Genomic DNA, 22,206 nt, shown 5'->3' on the forward strand with positions numbered 1-22,206 from the left:
TTTCTCCACATCCTCCTGGATCCTTGTTATTTCCTATGTTTTTTACTTTAGCTATTCTGACAGGTGTGAGGTGATAGTTCATTGTTCTGATTTGCATTTCCTTGATGATGAGTGATACTGAGCATTTTTTGGTGACAGACTCTGACATGACACACAAGTAAGAACCAATTACTCTGATAAATTTACCCAGTAAACCATCAGAGAGACTCAAAGGTGCCTATTTCAATACTTAACGCATATGAGTCAAATAAATATTGAAAGAGTAAATTCATGAATAAGAAAACATTTGATTCCCTCCTGTATACCTTGGAGACACTGTTTACACATCAAGAAATAGGGGCAAGGGCTGGATGGCTCCTTGCCAACCCCACATGCCTTCCAAGATGGGAAACTTTAAACACTTTCCACAGGTCTTCTGCATATGACTTCCCCATGCCATATCACTGCCCCATGCCTGACATGATCATCAGATTTGGTTTCACAAATCTTTTCCTGTCCATGACCCTTATTGACTTTCTTTCAACGGCTAGAACATTTAAGTTCCAAGCAGTTTAGTTGACACTGTTCTATTCTTCACTCACTCACTCACTCATCCATCCATCCATCCATCCACCCACCCACCCTATCATTCCAGCAATCTTCAAGATATTGAATGTAATACTTCTTTTAGTAACATATTTTATAACATGTGCTTTACTATCTTAAAATGACAGTCATAGATAATATAGCCCACCTATACATATAATTTCAAAGAAATCAATATATGGCCTTCACTGCAATATAAAGAATGAATTCAAAGAAAGTAAGTTGTAATAAAATAATAAGTATTTCAATGTATAAATGCTCGGGAATAAAGAAGCAGTAAGATGATTATTGTGCAGAATTACAGTGAATATTTTACCTACAAATGCAGACTGATAAAAACATGTGGTATGGGTTAGTCAGTGGTGACATTGTAATCTGAAATTGTAAATGACTCTTAGGAACATTCCAAACAAAATAAAGATCAGCCTACTCTCCATCTACACAGCAATTATAGTTATAAATAATTCACGGTATAATAAAAGCACATAGTATTTTGCATTTATATGTAAAATGGAGTTATAGGTAAGTTCAGTTAATCATAATTTATTTGGGGGGGAGTGTTCTTAACATGAATGTCTGGTGGGACAATGGGAAGTCAAGGAGGACATGAAATAATTCTGTATTATTTGCAACTCTTGTGCATAGTGCAAGACATTCAGTCTCCCAGCCCTTACCCCCTAAATGCCTATAGTGTTGCCAATCATGGTGACATCCAAAAGCACACTTGCAAATTGTCAAAGTCCCCCATCAACAAGAATCATAAATTTGGTCATTCTGTGAACCTTAAATGAGTTTTCACTGTAGCCAGGCATCAAGTTAACAGATGAGTAAAGGAGGGAAAGCTATGAAAATTACTGAAGACAGCAGAACAGGACATGTAGAGTAAATTACCATATGCATAGCAGGTATGTGGGTGGGAGGGGTGTTATAAGCTTTATAAAATCAAGGCCTTAAAGAATAGAGAACAATCAGAGTTTGAGATCGAAATTATTTTAGGCAATTATGATTTCCCCATAGGAGTGCAAGATCCTTAAAGACAGAATGTTTTTAAAACCTTTGTATCACCTCAACATCCACATCTAACATACAGGTGTGAAAAGATGACTGGCCAGAGTGAAGAACTGAAACCCAGTTCCATCATTTTTGCCTGAGCAATTTTAGGAAAGTTGGTTATATTAGTCTTCCTCTATTTCTCTTTTCCGGATGGCAGATAGAGATAATGTATGTAGCACACTAAACAGATGACAGCTCTTTTAATCCTTATTCTAATGGAAAGTGAAAAAAGCAAGAGTGCTGATGGTACCACTGGCTGTTGGTTGGTTCAGCAGCCTCAAGTTCTTGGAGGTGGCATGGAGGGAACATAATAGGGCCAGAATGTCTCTTTCTCCTGTCTATCTTTTCCTCCTTCCTTCTTTCCTTTCTTCCTTCCCACATTCCCTTCCTCCTCTCCCTCTCTCTTGTTCATTTAAATTCCTAAAAACAGGGGCACCTGGGTGGCTCAGTGTTTGAGCATCTGCCTTTCTTTGGCTCAGGTCGTGATCCCGGGGTCCTGGGATCGAGTCCTGCAGCAGGCTCCCTCTGGGAGACTGCTTCTCCCTCTGCCTGTGTCTCTGCCTCTCCCTGTGTCTCTCATGAAACATAAATAAAATCTTTAAAAAATAATTAAAATAAATAAATTACCAAAAACCATTCAACTGTTTGAGGGATCCAAAATAGAAAATAGAGAAAAAAGACATAATAGGGGGCTGTATCACTTTGATAACACAGCATAAATCACCAGAGCTTCTGTGGTACTGCTTGAGATATATCCTGAAGATGGCCCAGAGGGCAGCCATCTGGTGGCAATTTTACCTGTCCTCATATTCATCTACCTTGTATGGAGGTTAATCTCCTATCACTCAAGGTTATATGAATGAATTTTTCATCATTAGGACCAAAATAATTCATCTGAAATGTACAGGAGCTGCAGATTGATGATTTCATCAGTACAGAAATTTGGAACACATGGAAAGTCTCATATCTCATAGCCAACTCGGAGCTGTTATGGCTATTTTCAGAAGTTCATCTTCCTAAGGTCAAAAATGCTCCTTTAAAATGTCTCTGTTTATCTAATAAACAGAGTATCTAAAGGAATCTAATATTACGTCTAAACCACCAATCTCTCTCTTCTCTCCATTTTGAGTCTTCTTCTTTTTTTATTTTGGTATACTTTCAATCATGCTCTCTGTAGGAATAGTCATTGGCAAAAGTAAGTCAGAGGAAAATCCATTCCTGTTTTTACAATTGTCTCTTTAGACTGAAAGCCTATTTCTATTCAAGAACACACTTCCAGAGTTGAGATTCTCCTTTGGGCATTGTAGTTAATTTGATGAAATTGAACAATAATCTTTCTGTTTCTAATTCATGTTCACATATTCTTGATCCCTTTGGGGTAAAGTTCAACAAACAGAATGAACCCAGCTCCTCATTAGAACTATTCAAAGGATTACATGTTGTACTCGACCAGAGTCTGGAGAAATTGTAAAGACATCAAGAAGAAGACACAAAGATTCCTTTATTATTGGGGAAGAGAGGCACTGCCTTCCAGTAATCAATACCTGTCCACCTTTAAGGAATAGACTCTTACATACTGTACATGAGGCTGTAGGCCTACACAAGACCACTGAAAGTGTCTGATCATGCCAAAGACTTAAACTATATATAAAGCATCCAGGTAAAAGTCTTTGACCTCCATAAACCTCAGAAATTCAGAGATCCTCAATGACCAAAGACAGAAAAATGAGCAAAACTGTTATACTCAGTTTACTGGAATTCCTAACAAGTTTCTCTTACTTTAACTTAGTTTTATCTGGCTTCAAAAAAAAAAGGTACATGGGACACCTGGGTGGCTCAGTGGTTGGATGTCTGTCTTTGGCTCAGTGCATGATCCCAGGGTCCTGGGACTCCATCCCACATCATGCTCCCCATAGGGAGTCTGCTTCTCCTTCTGCCTATATCTCTGCCTCTCTCTCTCTCTCTCTCTCTCTCTCTCTGTGTGTCTCATGAATAAATAAATAAAATCTTTTAAAAAATGTGACAAATACATGCATGTGGACCATATTATTATATTCACTGAATACCAATAATATACTAAGCTCCAGACATCTTAAAACTAGAAATGATCCCTGTCCAGTGGGGTCATTGTGTATGTTTAAGGACAAATACAACTTACAGTAGAAAGAAGACAAGAGTATAAAGCAAAGAGTGCTGGACAATAGGAATTAACAAGTTGGTTTTAGTTACTATCAATCTGCATGTATTCAAAACATGATCAACACCTATGGGCCAGTTGTCTTAAAGGCCCAACATGAATTCCAGTTTGGCCACATACACTGCTTTAGACAAGCTGCATATACATGGCTTCTCTTAGCTTAAGACAAGAGATAGAAATAATACTCAGTTTATGTCCTGTCATTGGTAACTCTGAGACTCTCAGTCTGTCTCTCCAAAAGGCTGTTGATTTTTTTTTTAAGTCAATACCCTATTTTGTGATTTTGACAGGAGAGCACTTTCTGATCATTAAAGAAGCAAGGAAAAGAACTCTCATTTTAAGATTGTAGAGTTAAACGGAGATCATTTTGAGAGAGTCTCTGAAGCCAACACTGTTAATAATATTTTCCAGCTTACAACAACCTATAAAAAAGCACATGTGTGGCAATAAAACAGAACAAGCAGCCATGAAAGGAACCATAAAGAGAGACAGACAGACAGTTGTCCAATTTTCACAGAGAGCTCTGGAACATTCAATTTTGAGCATTCCCTGGCATAGTATATCAGGCTTTCCTCCTGTGGGGAGTCATGCTTGCCTGGAGGTGACAGGATCTCTGCCTTTAGGACAGAGACTTCCTAACAATGTTAGTGACTTCCTAACAATGGGGCCCACCCTCAATGCCTCAAGTGGATGAAAAACAATATCTGCTTCCACAGTAATGGATGGAACTAAAGAGGTTGTGAATTCCTTTAAATGTCCTTCATTTCCAAAGACTCTGAAGCATCATGGGAAAGAGACAGCCATGGTGGAGTTGATTAGCTGAGCAGTTAAATTGGCCTCGTTACCCAACACATTGGGAAAAATATTCACTTAGGGGCTCCAAGATTTGGCCTTGGAATCTGGCACCAACATGAACCAGCTGTAATTGTTCTTTGCGTTTTCTAAGCCTCACAGTCTTCGTCTGCAAAATGGGACTGTTACTAATGGTTTAGCAGTGGTATTAGGAGGCTATTAAAAAAGATTAAGAATGGCATACATGAAATGCTCAGTGGATTATATACTGATGCTCAATACATGCTAGTTTTTCTTATTACTTATCTCAACTTCCTCTTTTCTTACTGTCTCCAGATTTCTAATCTCATAGAGACTCTACAGTATAGAGATTTAAGTCAGAATTCAAAGACAAGGACATTCACACATAGAAAATTTTTAAATCCACCTCTCCCCTGCAAATATTTATTTTCCTTTATGTTATAAAGTTCTGGAGAGCAGATTTTCTGGAAAGCGGTCACATCTTTCACTCATAATTGTGAGTTGTCATAATTGTGAGTTGTCACAAATGTTCATACCAATGGCCAAGTGCTCCATGCTACAGAACAGAGTTCACCATTGACACACACCAAAGAAAGATGGCATGTTTGGCTGCAAAGGGCATGAAGACATGGAGAAAATCAGAACTGCCATATATAGAATCCTCACCTGCTACAGTTGTAAAGGCCTTGGAGATTATCTGAATTTACCCCTTTATTGGAACAACTTTTCTTTCAAGTTCATACCTCATCTTTATCTTTAAAAGATTTGAATACGATTACTATAGAAGACTATTCTTTAAATAAAAATTGTTTATAGTTGATGTAAGAAAACTTTAGAGAGGTTTAATGACCATAAATGAGATGGCAGGTCAAGGACTTTTTCTATGTGGGAATGGGGATATGTGTATTACCCGAAGGAAGAGGTTAATGTACAGATTTCAAGCTGTCATCTGGGAGAACAGGCTGACTAGAGAATCAGAAGTGAATGGTGAGAAGTGTCAGGAATGGGGGTAGTATCAGTAGCTGCTACAGAAATTGTTCTCACTAGATTTTGAGGTAGAAGGTTCTTGGCCTTCTGTAATTCCATGGTGCTGAAAGAACCTTGTTACAGGGGTAGCAGAATTTATTCTTTCTGGCTGAACTACAGGATCTGGATGTGTATGGATTAGGAAAGAAACATCAGCAAATCCCATAGTTCAATGACATGACCCTCTTTATGGAGTCATTCCCAACACCCATTCCAGATTAGCTGGCTTTTCCACCCAAGCATGTGTTCTGCTAGTTATTGAGATTTTATAGAATTCAGCTACCTCCCTAAATAACCTCAATACATGAATAAAATTTGATGGTTAATTTTAGCCAAGAGAAAGTCTACATTTAACTTTTAAGACCTTACCCTTGTTCCTGGTCTTTCTAAACCTCAGACTATAACAAAGACAAAGACAACTCCCTGTTTAAGGGCCAACTAACAGCTTGCATATTAACAGCAGCTTCTTTTAATGATTTTCATCTGAGCAGCTTTCATGTACTTTGTCTGTAGCAAGAAATAATAAAATAAGATATTAGCCAGCATATAAAGTTAGCCAATTTCAATGTTTCCAGCCTGAATTTTCAGTTCTTCATCCTTTTTCTGCCACTTTCCAGTCATTTTTCAATGTACTCAGCACCCTCTCCCCAAGGTCCTCAAAAAAACTGTAATTATCCTCCCTCTTCTGAACTGCAAAACCTCTCCTATAGGTTGGATCATATAAAATTGCCATCATTTGATCAACTCTGATCTAGAACAATGACAACTGCATTACAGTTCAACCTGGTAGTGACAGTCTCTGTGCCTTATTAGTAACTGTGAAATGAAAACAAACAAACAAACAAACAAACCAACCAACCAGCCTTTTATTTAGAGGTAAATGGAGTGGAGCCTTAGGTATTATATAGCCCAGTTCATTCAGGTATAGGCCTAGCTACTGAGACTCAGAATAGCATAAGGAATTAGAAGATCAAACATCACCACTTAGAGAACAGAGCCTGATTACATTTGGGATGACTTGACTTCTTATCTCCATGGCATGGGTCAGAAATTTTTTTCTGTAAAGGGCAAGAGAGTAAATATTTTAGGATTTGTGGGCTATTCGGGGTCTAACACTGTAGCATGAAAGTAGCCATAGACAATATGTAAACAAATGAGTGTGGCTGGGTTCCAATAAAACTTTATTTATAAAAACAGATGGCAGGCTGGATTTGGCCCACAGGCTGTAGTTTGCCAAGCACTGCTCTATAGAATTCTTAGACCTAAAAATATCTGCAAGCAGATGGGTGAGGGATCTGTATATTGAAAGTGTGTTCAAGTGTTCATGAATGCTAATTCAGCACAAAGATCTTACTAATAAGCACCTAAAGTAGCCCAAAGTTGCTGGGACCTCGGGTCTACAGCTGCCTAAGGGTTTGCCATCTGCAAGATTACATCATTCAGGATGGGAATAATACTGCCTTAACTCCTTAGCTACATCTACAAAATATAGTTGTGATCTGAGGAAAGAAATACATTCAAATGTGCTATCCATTAGGTTGGCTGACCTATGGAATTGGATACAGGCGCTTCTGGGTGAAATTTTAATAGCTTTAACAATCATGTTGTCAGACTGCTTCGTGTGTTAGCTGAAAGTAACTTCATTTTATCATTTGCATGTTGAGTGAACAGGGTTTGAACTGGCACGTGGGTCAGCAAGATATTTTGAATACAGGCTCTTTTTCTACTTCTCCTGACAGCCAAGAAACCACTTTGGCTGTATCGACTTTCCATTTGAACTTGAGAAGCATGGGAGAATGTTATTAAGCAATTTCAAAGACTTTACTGATCACATATTCTGGTCAGAAATCCAAAACACAGAAGGGAAGAATTATGATCAGGTCATACCAGGAAGGAAAACCAGTTAGCATATATCAGGCATGATAATCACTGTGATTGCAATCAGCATCCCTGTAGTAAAATTCATTCCATCTCTCTGTCCGTCTGTCCATCCATCCAAACATCTTCCCAAACACCCAGACACCTAAACATCCTACTAGTTCTGAAGGCACCCTACCATTTGCTGAGGAATCCGAGTTAGGTGGAGCAAACTTCCTGTTCCCAGTGAGCTAACAACATAGTGGGAAGAAGAAGTTAAGGCACAAAGACCAAAATATCAAAACAATTAAGGTAATACTTCAAAAGAAAATCTCTTAAGTACCAAGCCAATACTGGTAAGAACTCCTTAAAGAGCAGTAAAATTTGAAATAATCACCAGACAGAGCTCTCAAAAGTTATTGTTGAGCTGTGAAAGAGTCTGGAGAAGGCACTATGGCACCCTGATGCATCCCCATAGGATAAATGTGTTTTGTCACCTCCAGGTGTCATATGGCCAACCTATTTCTCAAAGGCGAAAGAGCTCACTGGCTAACCACAGCTTGTGCGGAAATAGGCAGGTCTTAAAAAAAAAAATCACATAATATGTATGTTTTCTATAAGTAAGTCGTATCAGTCTTGAACAATTCTAACTCTATTTTTATCTTATAATACTTTATACCCAACATTCCAGTTAAGAGCAGAGGTAAGGAACAGCTTAGTACAGAACCAAAAGTGAATGAAGACACTCACAAAAGCTTATGTGATATGAATTAAACAATTAAAGATACTATCTATACCCAGGAGCAGAGTTAGAGATTCAAAGAAGACCTCACAACCAAAATTGATGTTAAGTCCAGCATTACTGTTAAGTGATTTTTATGGAATCATCTTCTAATCCTCTGTCCACATTATTTATCAAGCGGCCAATTTCTTCAGGAATGTTAGTCATACATATCTGCTGATTACTTTTTAGGTTTACATTTTAAGAAATGGAGCAAAATAAAACAGAGTTTTGAATGGACCACATTCTAAAACGCATCATTTGTCAGGTTTCAAATTAGATTTCTGCAATAGAACTAAAAGTACAATTGCAGACCAAGAGAAACCAAACCCCCCCCCAAAATAAAAACTTACCCAGGGATATGAAACACCTTGTTTTCTGACATCCATTAAGCCAGCCAACCAAGAGAAAAGACCAAATTGCAGTGGTACTTACTTGCAGGTGATGGGGTACTGCATCCACTTGGAGGAGGGTGGCCGTGAAGGCCATGGAGGGGAGGCAGGGAAAGTCCTCCAATGACTGGTGGAAAGAGCAATGGGTAGGGTGCAGCTGGATAGTGAGTCATGTGTCCATTCACTGCCGGGACGGGACATGCGTGGCTACTGGTGGTCATGTTTCAGGCCTCACAGGATGAAAGGTGCTCTGGGGCTGGAACACATCACTTCAGGTCTTGAACCAAAATGAGGGAGGTAAATATGGGGCAAGGATTGAGTCTGAGCTGTCTTCTGGGCAAAAGGCAAAACAGTTCAACATATGACCTTGCTTCTTCTCAGCATGATTTTTCCACCTCTCATCTTGTTGTGTTGATTTACAAGAAGGATGCCTTTTTTGTTGAGCGTCTCAATTTAAGGCTGGGAAATGCTATTACTTTAATGATTCAGAGCTGCTAATTCTGTAAGGGAAAAAAAAAGATAGAGTGATAGATAATAAATAAATAAATAAATAAATAAATAAATAAATAAATAAATATCACAAGTTAAAAATATCTTCTTCTTTATCAAATTATATGAAAAATCTCAGGTATTAATCTAGCTCTCCTAGCTCCTGGCTATTCCCCTATATTGACTATTCTTAAATTCTTATATTCTAATATAGAATCAAATTTACAAATAATTTCACAATAGCCACAACTATCCTATATTAAATAGCCATGTCCCCCCACTCTGGGGTAATCTTTCTCCATATTCCTCATCCTGCTTTAAGTTTTCTCCATGGCACTTAAGTTTTTGTGAGAGTGCTTTGTCAGTCTCCCATTAGAATGAACTGACCAGGAGGGGAGAGTTTTTCTGTTTTGTGTACCACAACGTTTTAATCTATTAAAAGGAAACCAGATAGGCCACAGATACTCAATAAATATTGATTGAATGAATGAATGAATGTTTTTTCTTGCTTCTTTTAGAGACACATTGTTTTATGATGTCCTAACCTAGGTTCTTTCAAGATGTTACATACGTTTTATAAACAAATTCGGGATTTCAACCCATTCTTTTGGAATGAGATGCCCAACGAGATAAAATATAATTCTAGGAGACCCCTAGATCCTAAAGAAAGGTAAGTAAGAGATATAGCCAAAGACCCATGAAATATATCAGTTTCTCATTGTCAATAGTATATACCTTTCTTGTAAGAACACCATCCGTAGATCCACACAACTGCTTTGTGGAATAAAGCAGTTGTGAAATATTATTGTGGAATAATAGTGGAATGCTAACTACTACTAGACACCTGGTGCTGATGTAGGCTGTAGAGATACAGTATGAAACAATGCTAATGTGGATCCTGCCATCACAGAGCTGTTTAGTTTTAACAGCTTCTAACTGAGATCATGTTGTTAAAGAGGGTTAAATTGCTCTGCCCTCACAAAAGACATGCAAGGGATGATCGAGACCTAGGACTCCTGGTGACCAGGAGTGGAAAAAGCCTGAAATCAATTATAGGGTGGGCTGACTGTAGACTCCATGGGCTCATTTTGGTCCTGAAGACCAATATTCAGCAAAAGTCTCAAACTCTAGACTCCACTGAAGGAAAGCCCTGAGAGTAAACCCACATGACACAAAACAAGAACAATATCTCAGGGCCAGCACAGAGTCACAGTCAAGAGCATGATTCTAGAGCCAGACTGCCTAGGTTCAAATCATGGTTCCATCCCATGGGCAGTGATCTTACTTCTCAACATAGCAGTTTTTATTACACAATGAGGATGATAATAGAATTTACTTCAGAGGGTGGTTACGAGGGGTACATGAGGAAATGAAGTAACATCAAGAGAAGAAGAGTGCCCTGTGTGGAGTCAACACTAGGTCAAGGGCAACCCGGGTGGCTCAGTGGTTTAGCACCGCCTTCAGCCCAGGGCCTGATCCTGGAGACCTGGGATTGAGTCCCACGTCAGGCTCCCTGCATGGAACCTGCTTCTCCCTCTGCCTGTGTCTCTGCCTCCCTCTCTCTCTCTGTCTCTCATGAATAAATAAATAAAATCTTAAAAAAAAAAAACAAACCACTAAGTCAAAGTTCATTATTCACATATGTATTGTCTCATCAAATGATATGCTTCTAAGAACAAGCTCACTGGAATAGACAAGAGGCTTTGGGATCAGGGCAGGGAGGAAGTCACAGCACAGTTGTTTGAGGAAAACATTAGGACTAAAACTTTTGTCATGGAAGAAGGAAAGGTGGGATCCGGGTACAGTGGAGAACCAAGACATATTAAGGCTTCCTGACTTCTCAGTCTGTGAAGCTGGCCAGCTTGATTATGAATCCCCACATTTTCTAATTCATAGTAATTTCCATTTGTTTACTGTGTTGTCAAGCACTTGACTTAGGGGCTTTAAGCTCTGGCCCTTAGAGCTGTCCATAGGCAGTTATCCTCATTTTCCAGGTGAGAAAACTAAGTCTCAATGAGTTTGTTTGTTTAAAGAATTTATTTATTTATTCATGTGAGACACAGAGAGGCAGAGGCATAGACAGAGGGAGAAGCACAGGCTTCCTATGGGAGCCTGATGTGGGACTCGATCCCAGGATCCTGGGATCACGACCTGAACCAAAGGCAGATGCTCAACCATGGAGCCACCCCCTCAATGAGTTTAATTGACTTAACAGCAATGTCACAGAGTCAGCCTGTGGCTAAGTCACAATCTGAACCTAGATCTGGCTACATCTCTGTGCTTTCCCCTCTACCATGCTGTGCTTTTATGTCACTGAGTGCCTGAGGTGTCCTAGTTGTACCCTACAGGAAAAAGTCCACAAGCTGTTGTGATGTGAGTGGCTGGCCTCACTCAGATGACATTCTCCCCAGGGCCTTGAGTCCCTGGCCTATTAATATTACAAATGAATGTCATCAACAGTGAGACCATCTGGTCCCAGGTTCCCCAGAACTTCGCTGTCCCTTACAAAGGAGACCGTATTTGCTATTTGCTTATGTAACACATTTATCCCTAAAAGTGATGCCCTCCCCAAATATCATTGTCCTTTTCACACTTTCAAACCACAACTTTTTTCTCTGATGAAAATAAAGTAAATGGACTATGAGAGGTGAATGTTTTCCCCGCTTTCTCTTCTAAAATATCACACACCATCTAATATATTTAACACTTTTATTTTGTGGTTTGTAGCAAATTAATTAGAAAATAAACAATACCATTTCGTATTTGCTGCATTTCCACTCAATTTGATTTTTAAATCACACACACAAAACCCAGCATTGTTAAAAATGGTCTTTTCTATCTCCATTAGACAAACTACCTCATTAACTGGTAGAGCTGACAGTTCAGCAAACCCACCCCCGCAGGGCACAATTCTTAGAGTTTTAAAGCTGTTTGTTTGTTTTTACCAACCAGGGACTATTTCTACTCTCAATAATCCTTCATTTCTCTTTGCTTTCAAACACTACAGATTTTCAGCATCCTGCCTGCCTGATTGAAAAGTGTGGTATCATGCCTAGGATCCTGAAAAATAAAAAATAAAAAAAAAGAAGAAAAAAGAAAGACAAAAAAAGAAACATATTGATAATAGGGCAAAAGGAAAAAAAATCGGTGCGTTGGGAAAATCCTGTTATGTTGCTGGAAAATTGTTTGAACAGTCACTGGGTCTATGTACACATATGTGACTGATTAAGGCTATTTCTGGAAGCAGAGAATTTCCTTTGTTTTAGGCTTCTCGAAAAAAAAAAAAAAGATGGTTAGCGGTATTAGCAGTGCTTCTTTTTTCCCTCTTCATGCTTGATTTGAGTTTGGGTTCATTCAGTTTGGGTTTGGGTTCCTTCCTTCACAATCTGAAGCAAAGCAAATGGGAGCTGACTGAAAAAGGGGAAGGAAGTGGGCAGCAGGTCAGCAGATCATGGATCTACCACCCAGGAGATTCCCTGCTGTCAGTTTCAACGTCAGTGAAAGGGGTACAGGGAAGAAGAACAGGTTTTATTTTATATATATATATATTTTTAAAGATTTATTTATTCATGAGAAACAGAGAGAGAGTGGTAGAGACACAGGCAGAGGGGGAAGCAGGCTCCATGCAGGGACCCCGACGTAGGACTTGATCCCGGGTATCCAGGATCATGCCCTGAGCTGAAGACGGCACTAAACTGCTGAGGTTTTAAACCAAGTTTCTAGACTCTGCTGTCCAGAAAATAAGTGCTTTCCTAAGACATTAAATGGAAATCCTGAAAATATTTAAGAGGAAATAAAAAAGAAAGGATTTTTCCATAACTGTATGCATAGCTGATTTTGTTCTGCATAATCTGCCTTTGATAAACAGCAGAATGACAGGAGGTAGTAGAAGAGGTCTACCTACTAACCACTTGGATGAAATGTGCCCATGCAGTGACAGGGATCCTGGGAACTGTTAACATCTATGCCTGCATCCGTGAGATATTATTTTAATAACACACAGCATATTTTCTCCAGTTTAATTTATTAATGTTTTTGTTCCATTAAAAAGATGTTTTTTTAAATTAAATTGCATTTCAATTTCTTGTCACATTTAATTTACCAGAGGTCGTTTCTGTATTTATTTTAGCCTAAATTTGCATGTGAGTTTTCAAGCTTATATTTCTAAACATTTAAAATTTGTTTTATAAACATGGTACTTATGTATGATTTTTTTTTTTTTTTAATAGGTTCCTTTAAACCAGTGGTTCTCAAAGCACTATCCTGTCCCTGAACCAGCTGTCTCACCATCACCTGGAAACTTGTTAGAAACACAGATTCCCCAGGCCCAAGCTTGACTGAATCAGGGTCTAAGGAAGACCCAGCAATCTGTGTTCTAAGAAGCTCTCTGGATGATTCTAAAGTACCTAACATTTGAGATGCTCTAGATGTGAGGTTGGCACATTTCTTCTGTAAGGGACAGAAAGTAAATAACTTACATTGCAGGCCATACAGTCTCTGTTACAAATACTCTACTCTGTTTTTGTACCAATTTCTTGTGAGACAAAAGCAACCACAGATAATCTGTAAGGGAGTGGACATGGCTGTAATCCAATAAAACATGATTTACAAAAATAGGCAGCCTGCTGAACCAGGCTCATGGACCATAGCTTGCTGACCTCTGCTTTAGATTAATTAAGAAAAACAGCAGCCAACTTTCCCAATCCTTTAGCTCCCCTCTCTATATGCAATTACTTGAAACTATTTTAGTTGGGTTTTTCCTGTTACTTGTATTTCTAGATAATGTGCTTAAACTATTTTTTTCATAATGATCTAAGATTTCCTTTACTACCTATTGGTTTCTACTATAAATATGATTAAAGTTTCTTCAGCTATTGCTAACACATGCTAAACCTTCTTTTCTCTCTTACTCTCCTCACAATGTCATCACAATTGAAAAAAATGAAAATCATTTACATTATATTGACCTAATTATGAATAGGTAAATATTGTTATAGCTGAGCCACATGACATACTACATTTTCAGTTCTTACAAATAATTTTTGTTTTTCCTGGAATTAAGAGTTGCTTTGTTTATATAATTGGATTATTTTCCATCTACGAATAATTTTTCCCCAACTCCCAGACATGTCCTATGATATAGGAGTTCCATAATTAGAGACATTCTACTTGCCACAAGGCTGATTGGTGTTTTCCTAGCCTCATGCATGGATGTCAAACTAAGACTTCAAATTAGCACATCTCTCTCTCTCTCTCTGTCTTTTTTTGGAAACTTCCCGGATCTCACACCCTTCTCCTTCTTGGTTTGCTTCTTGATCTTGTGGGTTTTTTTCCCTAAGATCTTTTGGAAAGATGGTATGTGGGATGTAATTTTTTGAGACTTGGCATGTATTAAAATATTTTATATCTCACACTTGTTTGATAGTTTGGGTAGGTATAAAATTGTGGATTGAGAATAACTTTTTTTTTTAAAGATTTTATTTATTTATTCATGAGATAAAGAGAGAGAGAGAGAGAGAGAGAGAGAGAGAGAGAGAGAGAGAGAGGCAGAAACACAGGCAGAGGAGAAGCAGGCTCCATGCAGGGAGCCTGACGTGGCACTCAATCTTGGGTCTCTGGGATCATGCCCTGGGCTGAAGGCGGCGCTAAACCACTGAGCCATTCGGGCTGCCTGAAAATAACTTTTTAAATTAGAGTTTGAAGTATGTTACACCACTTTTTCAGGTTTTCGACATTTCTTTGGAAATTTCTAAAACCACTCTGATTTCAAATCTTTTGTGTGTTACTTTTTTTTTTTTTTTTCCTTTTCTGGAAGCCTTCATAATCTTTTCTTTATCCCCTATGGATCTTTTTTCCTCCTACACTGTGCTAAGTTCTGGTAGACTTCTTCAGTCTGGTGACCCATATCCTTCTGTTAGAGAAAACTTAATTTAATATTTCCTTGATAATATCTCCCTCTCTATATATTATGTTCTCTCCTTTTGGAAATATGAGATATTGCACCTTCCTAATTGATTCTCTATTTTTATTATATTTTCTCTCATATTCTAACTTTTAATCCATTTTTTTGCAAGATAACCTTACCCTTAACTTCATTGAATTTCATATTGATTGAATTTTATTAATAGTGAAGAGTTTTCTTATTTTTTCTTCTTTACACATTCTGGTTCTTGCCACAAATGGCTTATCTTTTCTTTTAGGATATTAAGGATAGTTCTTTTTAATGTTTTACTCTGATTTCTACATTGATGAGAGTTTTATGAGAAAGTGATCTAAGTGGACATTTCTTTGGGAGATTTCCCAAATGTTAGATTTATGGACTTCTTATTTGGGGATTGAAAGTAGCAGAATAAACCACCCTAAAACATAACTGTAGGGATTCAGGACATGCCACCCCAACATATGATTTGGTATATTGATTATTTGAGTTGTAAGTACTTGAAAAACAATAAAAGTAGGGAGGGGCTTTTTAAAAACTCTCCTGATATGCCTGAAGACATAGCCACCAAAAGGAACACAATTATAAATCCCCTCCATGGGAGTTTTATCAACCAGCAAAGATGGACTCTTGCCACAGGAGAGGAAGCTAGAAGTCAACAGCACCCCCAGACAAACTTTGTCACAAGCTATCATACTTCCAGTCTATTCTAAGGACCCACTCAACTTCCTTAGACACTGCACCCACCCCTTCCCCTTTCCCTATCAAGATGGTATTTAATTCTGAATTCTAAGCCATCTCAGGGACTTACTCATTTTTTTCTGGTCTATCCCATGTATGCGTGAAGTATACATGTTAACAAACTTTTGTTGTTTTTTCCTTCTTGATCTTTTATTACAGTGGTCTCAGCCAAGAACTCAGAAAGATAGAGGAGAAATGATTTTTCATTTTCTATAGGCTCTTTGGTAAATTCACTGAGAAATTCTCTAAGATTCTACCCAAAATGGGGAAAAAAAGAAAATGCCTGACAGAAAACACTTCTGGTAGATGAATGGAACAGTAAGGCTCAGGCTGACTGTGGGCTTACTATTAAATAAGTAGTCTTTCACTTCTTCCTCCTGTGTTCAGTTTAACACTACACCTCCCCACTCTACATTTATGCCTGGTGTCCAGAACTCTAATGTCTCTCATTTAATTTATTCAAAGAGGAGACTTATCTTTCCTACCAGGGTTGGGTTACAGTAATCACCAGAATGTAACAGGTGGAGAAGTGAATTTAACTACTCCTTGTTCAGAACTCCAACCAATCTTACTATTTCAATCATCACTTCCATCTTTCTGGACATCTGGTGCTTCTACTTTCTGGGACTGACCAAAATCCTATAGCTTGCATTTCCTTGCTTCTTTGTGTCTCCTTCTTCAGGCATTCAGTTAGCATTCTACTCTCTGCACTTTACTAATTTACTCATTACTGCCCATTTACTTTTTGTCCTCAAAAAAGTTACTACTGTTTCTTTTTTTCTTTTTAGTTGTTGCCATTTCTTATCTGCAATTAGCATCTCTCATATTCTTGTTAATTTTAATGGTTTATACATTTTATATCCCATTTCTATAATTTTATTTAAGATTTGGGAGGGAATAGGTAAAAATACATGTTATTACCCATTATATTTCCCTAGAAATTCACTAAATTTTCTTTTGTCACATATGATATTTCATGATAATTTTACTGAAATATAATTAACATATAATTTTATACTAGTTTTAAGGTACAATATATTGATTTGACAATTCTATACTCAATGCTTACCATAATAAATGTAGTTACCATCTGTCATTACACATTATTACTGTATTATCAGCTATATTCCCTACACTGTACTTTTTATTCCTGTGACTTATTTATAACTTGAAGTTTGTACCTTTTAATTCCCTTTATCTATTTCATCCATAACCCCTCCCCCACTACCCTTCTGGCAATCACCAGTTGTTCTCTGTATTTAAGAGTCTGTTTTTTGTTTGTTTGATCTCAATCTGAAATTGAACAAAAAAGTGAGGTTTGACTTGCCATCATGGACTTTGCCACAGGGCTGTGTCAAAAGCCTTCTACCAATAAATAAAATAAAAATGGAATTTGACCTGTCTTAGCCACGGACCTACACACATACTGGATAATTAGAAATGTCATTTAATGCATTGGTGATTTGATATGTGCTTTCTAGAAGACTCCAAATTGGAGAGAGGACACTTGTTGAGAGTCTATCTTGAGACACAGGAGCCAGACACTTTAACCTGGTGAAAAGTGTTCATTTCACACCATTCTGCCTTTGAGTATAATCTAAGTGACAGAAAAGATTTCTGTAGAAAACATTGTATCCATTTCCTTCCATTGAAATTTAGTGACACCATATTGATGTGGCTAACATAAAACACATGCAGAGATGAACAAAAGATAGATTTTTAAAATTCTCATGGTGGAGCACTCTAAACTCTTCTCTATTTCTTCACTTCATTTAGAATTTGTTGTGGGGGATATTTTTGCTTCAACAGATACTACATGTATATTGCCTCTTCTTCCAGTTTATTTTAGCTCAAACCTCCCTATTTATTTAAGGCATTGGTTTCAGGTAATGCCACTTAAAATTTCTCAAATGCATTCAGCCAAAAATACCTGTTTTCAGCAAAAATGCCAAACTCAGCACAAATTCTGTCAGTTTCTTTTGCTGCTGGTCTTGATAGAAAAGAAACACGGCTATAAAGAAGTCAGGTTTGCCTGCCTGGTAGTTTTGCAGCCTTTCTTATATACACCGTCTCCACTGTAAATATTAGTGATAAAATTATGGTCAACTTAAACCAAGAGGATGACACAATGAGTAACTTGAATTTGGCCAAAAAGAGAAATCTTACCACTCTTTACTTTAGAAATGAAAGAGAGGAAATTTACTTAGAATGATGCCTTCAACGAGTCCCTCAGACCACCAAGTGAGCAGAGTGAAAGCTGAATCACTCTGCTGCTTTAGGAAGAGGTCATGTGGCATATTGAAGACATATTTTTAAAGCATACACAAAATGTCCCTGCATTCCTTTTTGGGCCATTTTTATAAGATTCCATCTGCTAAAGAAATACAAAGAGAAAATATGACTCAGAAAATGATGAGGGAATACACATATATTAGAAAGCATAAAACTCTAAGATTTTAATTTCATAAATTATAGGAGGAATAGTGTATAGATGAATTTTTAGGGAGTCAACACTCAAACCAAAGGTGTTACATACACTAGCGTTGCCAAACCTACCTCCTGAAGAGCCAGCTTTCTCCTAAGTTCTTTTCATATGGATTCCAAAACAGAAAGGTGTAGAGAATGTACTGAATCAAATATCTGTTAGTACCATGGCTTGTTTCTTTTTTTAATATTTTATTCATTTATTCATGAGAGACACAGAGAGAGACAGAGAGGCAGAGACACAGGCAGAGGGAGAAGCAGGCTCCATGCAGAAAGCCCGACGTGGGACTCGATCCTGGGACTCCAGGATGATGCCCTGGGCTGAAGGTGGCGCTAAACTGCTAAGCCACTCAGGGATCCCCTCATGGCTTGTTTCTAAGAGAAGCGACAGTAGGCAACTCCTTCTACAATGGTTCCCATGCTTTGCATCGTGGAGTTCTGCCATATTGGGCATAATGACTGGATTAGGATTTGATTCGAGGAAAAGTCCATGATCTGGAGGCAGGCTAGTAGCCTAGGAGGCAGCCTAGAAGATGCAGTCGGACCCTAGAAGATTCTCTACATTGAATGATGACCTGTCTATCCTATCATTCTTACTGTTGATTCATTTTTGAATGCCTAACACGCAAAGACAGACGCAGGTAAAAGACTGGCATAGAAATGGAAAGATATACAGGAAAGTAAGTTCACAGAAGCCACGAGACTAGAGAAACCTAGAGAAAGAGAAATAGGAGATAGAGAGTACATAGAACCAAAACATTTGTAGAAAAGGGGATGAATCAGGTCACAATAGTTATGACTGTGCCTCTAGGTTACCTTTAGTGTTAAGAACATCATTCTGACTTTTTTGAGGCCCAAGTTTCACTTGTTCAGTTGTTTTGTTTTTTTTCCTTCTCTTTTATCTGACAAACTCTCAAATTATATCGCTAGACCTTAACTCCAAGAAGAACTTTACTATCCCAGTACTTAACTCTGTCTCTTTTGGAAGGATAAAGTGGCCAATCTTTTTCTTTTTTTCTTTTCTTTTTTTTTTTTTTTTTAGATTTCATTTATTTATTCGTGAGACACACACACACACACACACACACACACACACACAGAGGCAGAGACATAGGCAGAGGGAGAAGCAGGCTCCATGCAGGGAGCCAGATGTGGGGCTCGATCCCAAGACCCTGGGACCACCACCTGAGCCAAAGGCAGATGTTCAACCACAGAGCCACCTAGGTGCCCAACTGGCTAGTCTTTAGCTGACTGTGGTAATAGACCACTGATGGGATGTCAACCTATATGTTAGGATTAAGACTGACACAACATTATCAAGTAGGATTTGTAAATGTCCATTCGTAAATGGCAGGCTGCTGGAAAATCACTATGGCAAGGGACACATTTGAGGTCTCTAGAATCTTGCAGTTTGAAATAATATGGAGATCATGAAAACACATACAATATACTTTGCTATAGTCAAGTTCAGTATGTATACAAATTCACTGATATTTGAAAATAAATTCATCACACATTTATTCTTTTTATAAAAGAATTCATACAAAAGAAGTCAGAGTCTCCAAAATAGTATAGTAGGGAGGTAAAACAAAGCCTTTGACTCAATGTATTTATTCATCCATTAGTGACTCCTTTGTTTACTACCATGGGCCACTCAAATACGTAGTTGTATGGAAAAAAGGTTAAGAAGCACTACATTAGAATTACAATAGTACAAAGAGAAGGTCAGATCAAGCAAGCAAATATATATTTTTTCAAATGTAGAAGGATGCCTAATTTAAATTATATTTGAATGGACTCTAAATTTTATACTACCTGATAGTGGGAAGATTCAATCTGTTAAGATTTTTCTTCTTTTCCAGGGTTATTAAAAGGACCTGGGGTCTCATGCAACCAAAACATTGGGGGTGGACTACAAGAAAAAAGACAATAACGCATGTTGGAGAGAATTTGAACCCTTTAGTATTGCTGGTGAGAATATAAAATGGTCTGGATGCTTCGGAAAACAGTTTGATAGTTTCAGAAAGATGGATGGATGGATGGAGGGAAAGAAGGAAGGAAGTAAAAAAGGAAGGAAAAAAGTTACATGGAGCTACCATATGATGTAGGAATCCCACTATTGAATATATGAGGAAAGTGAAAACATATCTAAGCAAAAACTTGTACATGAGTATTCACAGCAGCCTTAATCATTATAGCCAAAAAATAGAAACAACCACAGTGACCACGAATTAATGAATGTATAAGTAATATGTGGTATACCTGTAGAATGGAATATTATTTGGTCACCAAAAGGAATGAAGTACTGACACACGCTACATCATGGATGAATCCTGAAAACATTGTGCTAAGGGAAAGAAGCCATAAAAGCCTTAGCTATGAAGGCTGCATATCATATGATTCCATCTATACAAAATGTCTAGATTATGCAAATCCCTAGACAGAAACTGGAAGGAAGGAGGAAAGAGTGACTCTTAATGGGTATAGGATTTCCTTTTTGGGTGATGAAAATATTCTGGAAGTGAGTAATGATGACAACGGCCTAATTTTGAGAATATACTAAAGAACCACTGATCATATAACTTAAAAGAATGAATTTATGTTATGCAAATTATACCTTGATAATTACAAAAAAGAAATAGGTACATAAACCAACAAACCTCCAATGGGTAGACTCAGTCCACACAGGTTCTACTGATAGAGCCTAGATTTACCCAAAGTCTAAGCCTAGATTTACCCATACATGTGGCTTTCTTGGCCTTGGTGCCCTGGGCACAGGGTCCAGCCTTTGCAGAGCATCACACAGCCATTTACTCTGGTAAGGCCCTCTGTTAGGATCAGGTCTGGGTCCTCACCACTCCCAGGCCTCATGGACTCCTGCTCTCTACTTACCTCTAGGGAACGTTTACTCACCTTCTCTCCCTCCTTATTTCTTCTGTCTTTTCTTAAATTCATAAATTCAGTTTTTTAAAATGTTCTTATCTACTTTTATTCCCCCTGGAAGAGATTTTGTCAATAAACCTGCATTTGTTCCTTAAAACACAGTCAACAAACATTTTGAAAAAAAAAAAAATAGTAAGAACTAGCTCTGCAAAAAAGCATGCCCCAAAATATGTTCTAAGACAAGTGGGAAGGCAAAAGAATGCAAAGGTATGATGAGGGTTTTACATTTCTGAGCCAGGGCAGACTATGAAGAAAGCGTAGAGGAGCAGAAATGTTGCCAACTTACAGTCCTGCAGTTGTAATGAACATGAATAGGACACTGTCTCAATCCATTTGGGCTGCCCTAACAAAGTATCACAAACTAAGTGCCTCATTAACAGTAGAAACTTACTTCTCACAGTTCTGAAGGCTGGAAGTCCAAGGTCAAGGTTCCCACATAGTCCTGCTCTGGTGAGACCTCTCATGGTGAGTACCTTCTCAGTGTGTGCCCACATGTGGAAGGGGCAAACTAGCCGTTTGGGTTCTCCTTTCTAAGATCACTAATCAGAAAGGCTCCATCCTCATATCCTAATCACTCATAAAAGGCTTCACCTCCTTACACCATCACCCTGAGGGTTATGATTTTCAACATGAATTTGCATGGGCACCAACCATTCAGACCATAGCAGACACAGATTTAGGCCTTTGTGGTAGCTGAGCCACCTAAGGTAGACTGAATAATGGCTCGCACAGGTGCCCAGGTCCTAATTTCTGAAACCAAGGAATGTAATCTTATATGGCCAAAAGAACTTTGCAGATGTGATTAAAATTAAAGATCTTGAAACAGGGAGATTATCTTGGATTCTCGGAGTCTTCCAATGTAATCACAGAGGTCCTTATAAGAGAAAGACAAAGGGAAGTCTGATTA

The 22,206-nt window shown here is 38.1% G+C and overlaps 1 protein-coding gene across 1 annotated transcript in view; it reads right to left on the minus strand.

The window, feature by feature from the left end:
- The window catches only part of RARB (retinoic acid receptor beta), a 725,304-nt gene that overhangs the window by 384,446 nt on the left and 318,652 nt on the right, over nt 1–22,206 (minus strand). The window contains exon 4 of the mRNA XM_035705024.2: nt 8,748–9,204. Coding sequence (XP_035560917.1) covers nt 8,748–8,925 — 178 coding nt within the window. The 5' untranslated portion in view covers nt 8,926–9,204. The remainder of the gene's footprint in view (nt 1–8,747; nt 9,205–22,206) is intronic.

This window comes from Canis lupus, chromosome 23 (assembly GCF_003254725.2).
Source record: "Canis lupus dingo isolate Sandy chromosome 23, ASM325472v2, whole genome shotgun sequence".
NCBI classification, from domain to species: domain Eukaryota; kingdom Metazoa; phylum Chordata; class Mammalia; order Carnivora; family Canidae; genus Canis; species Canis lupus.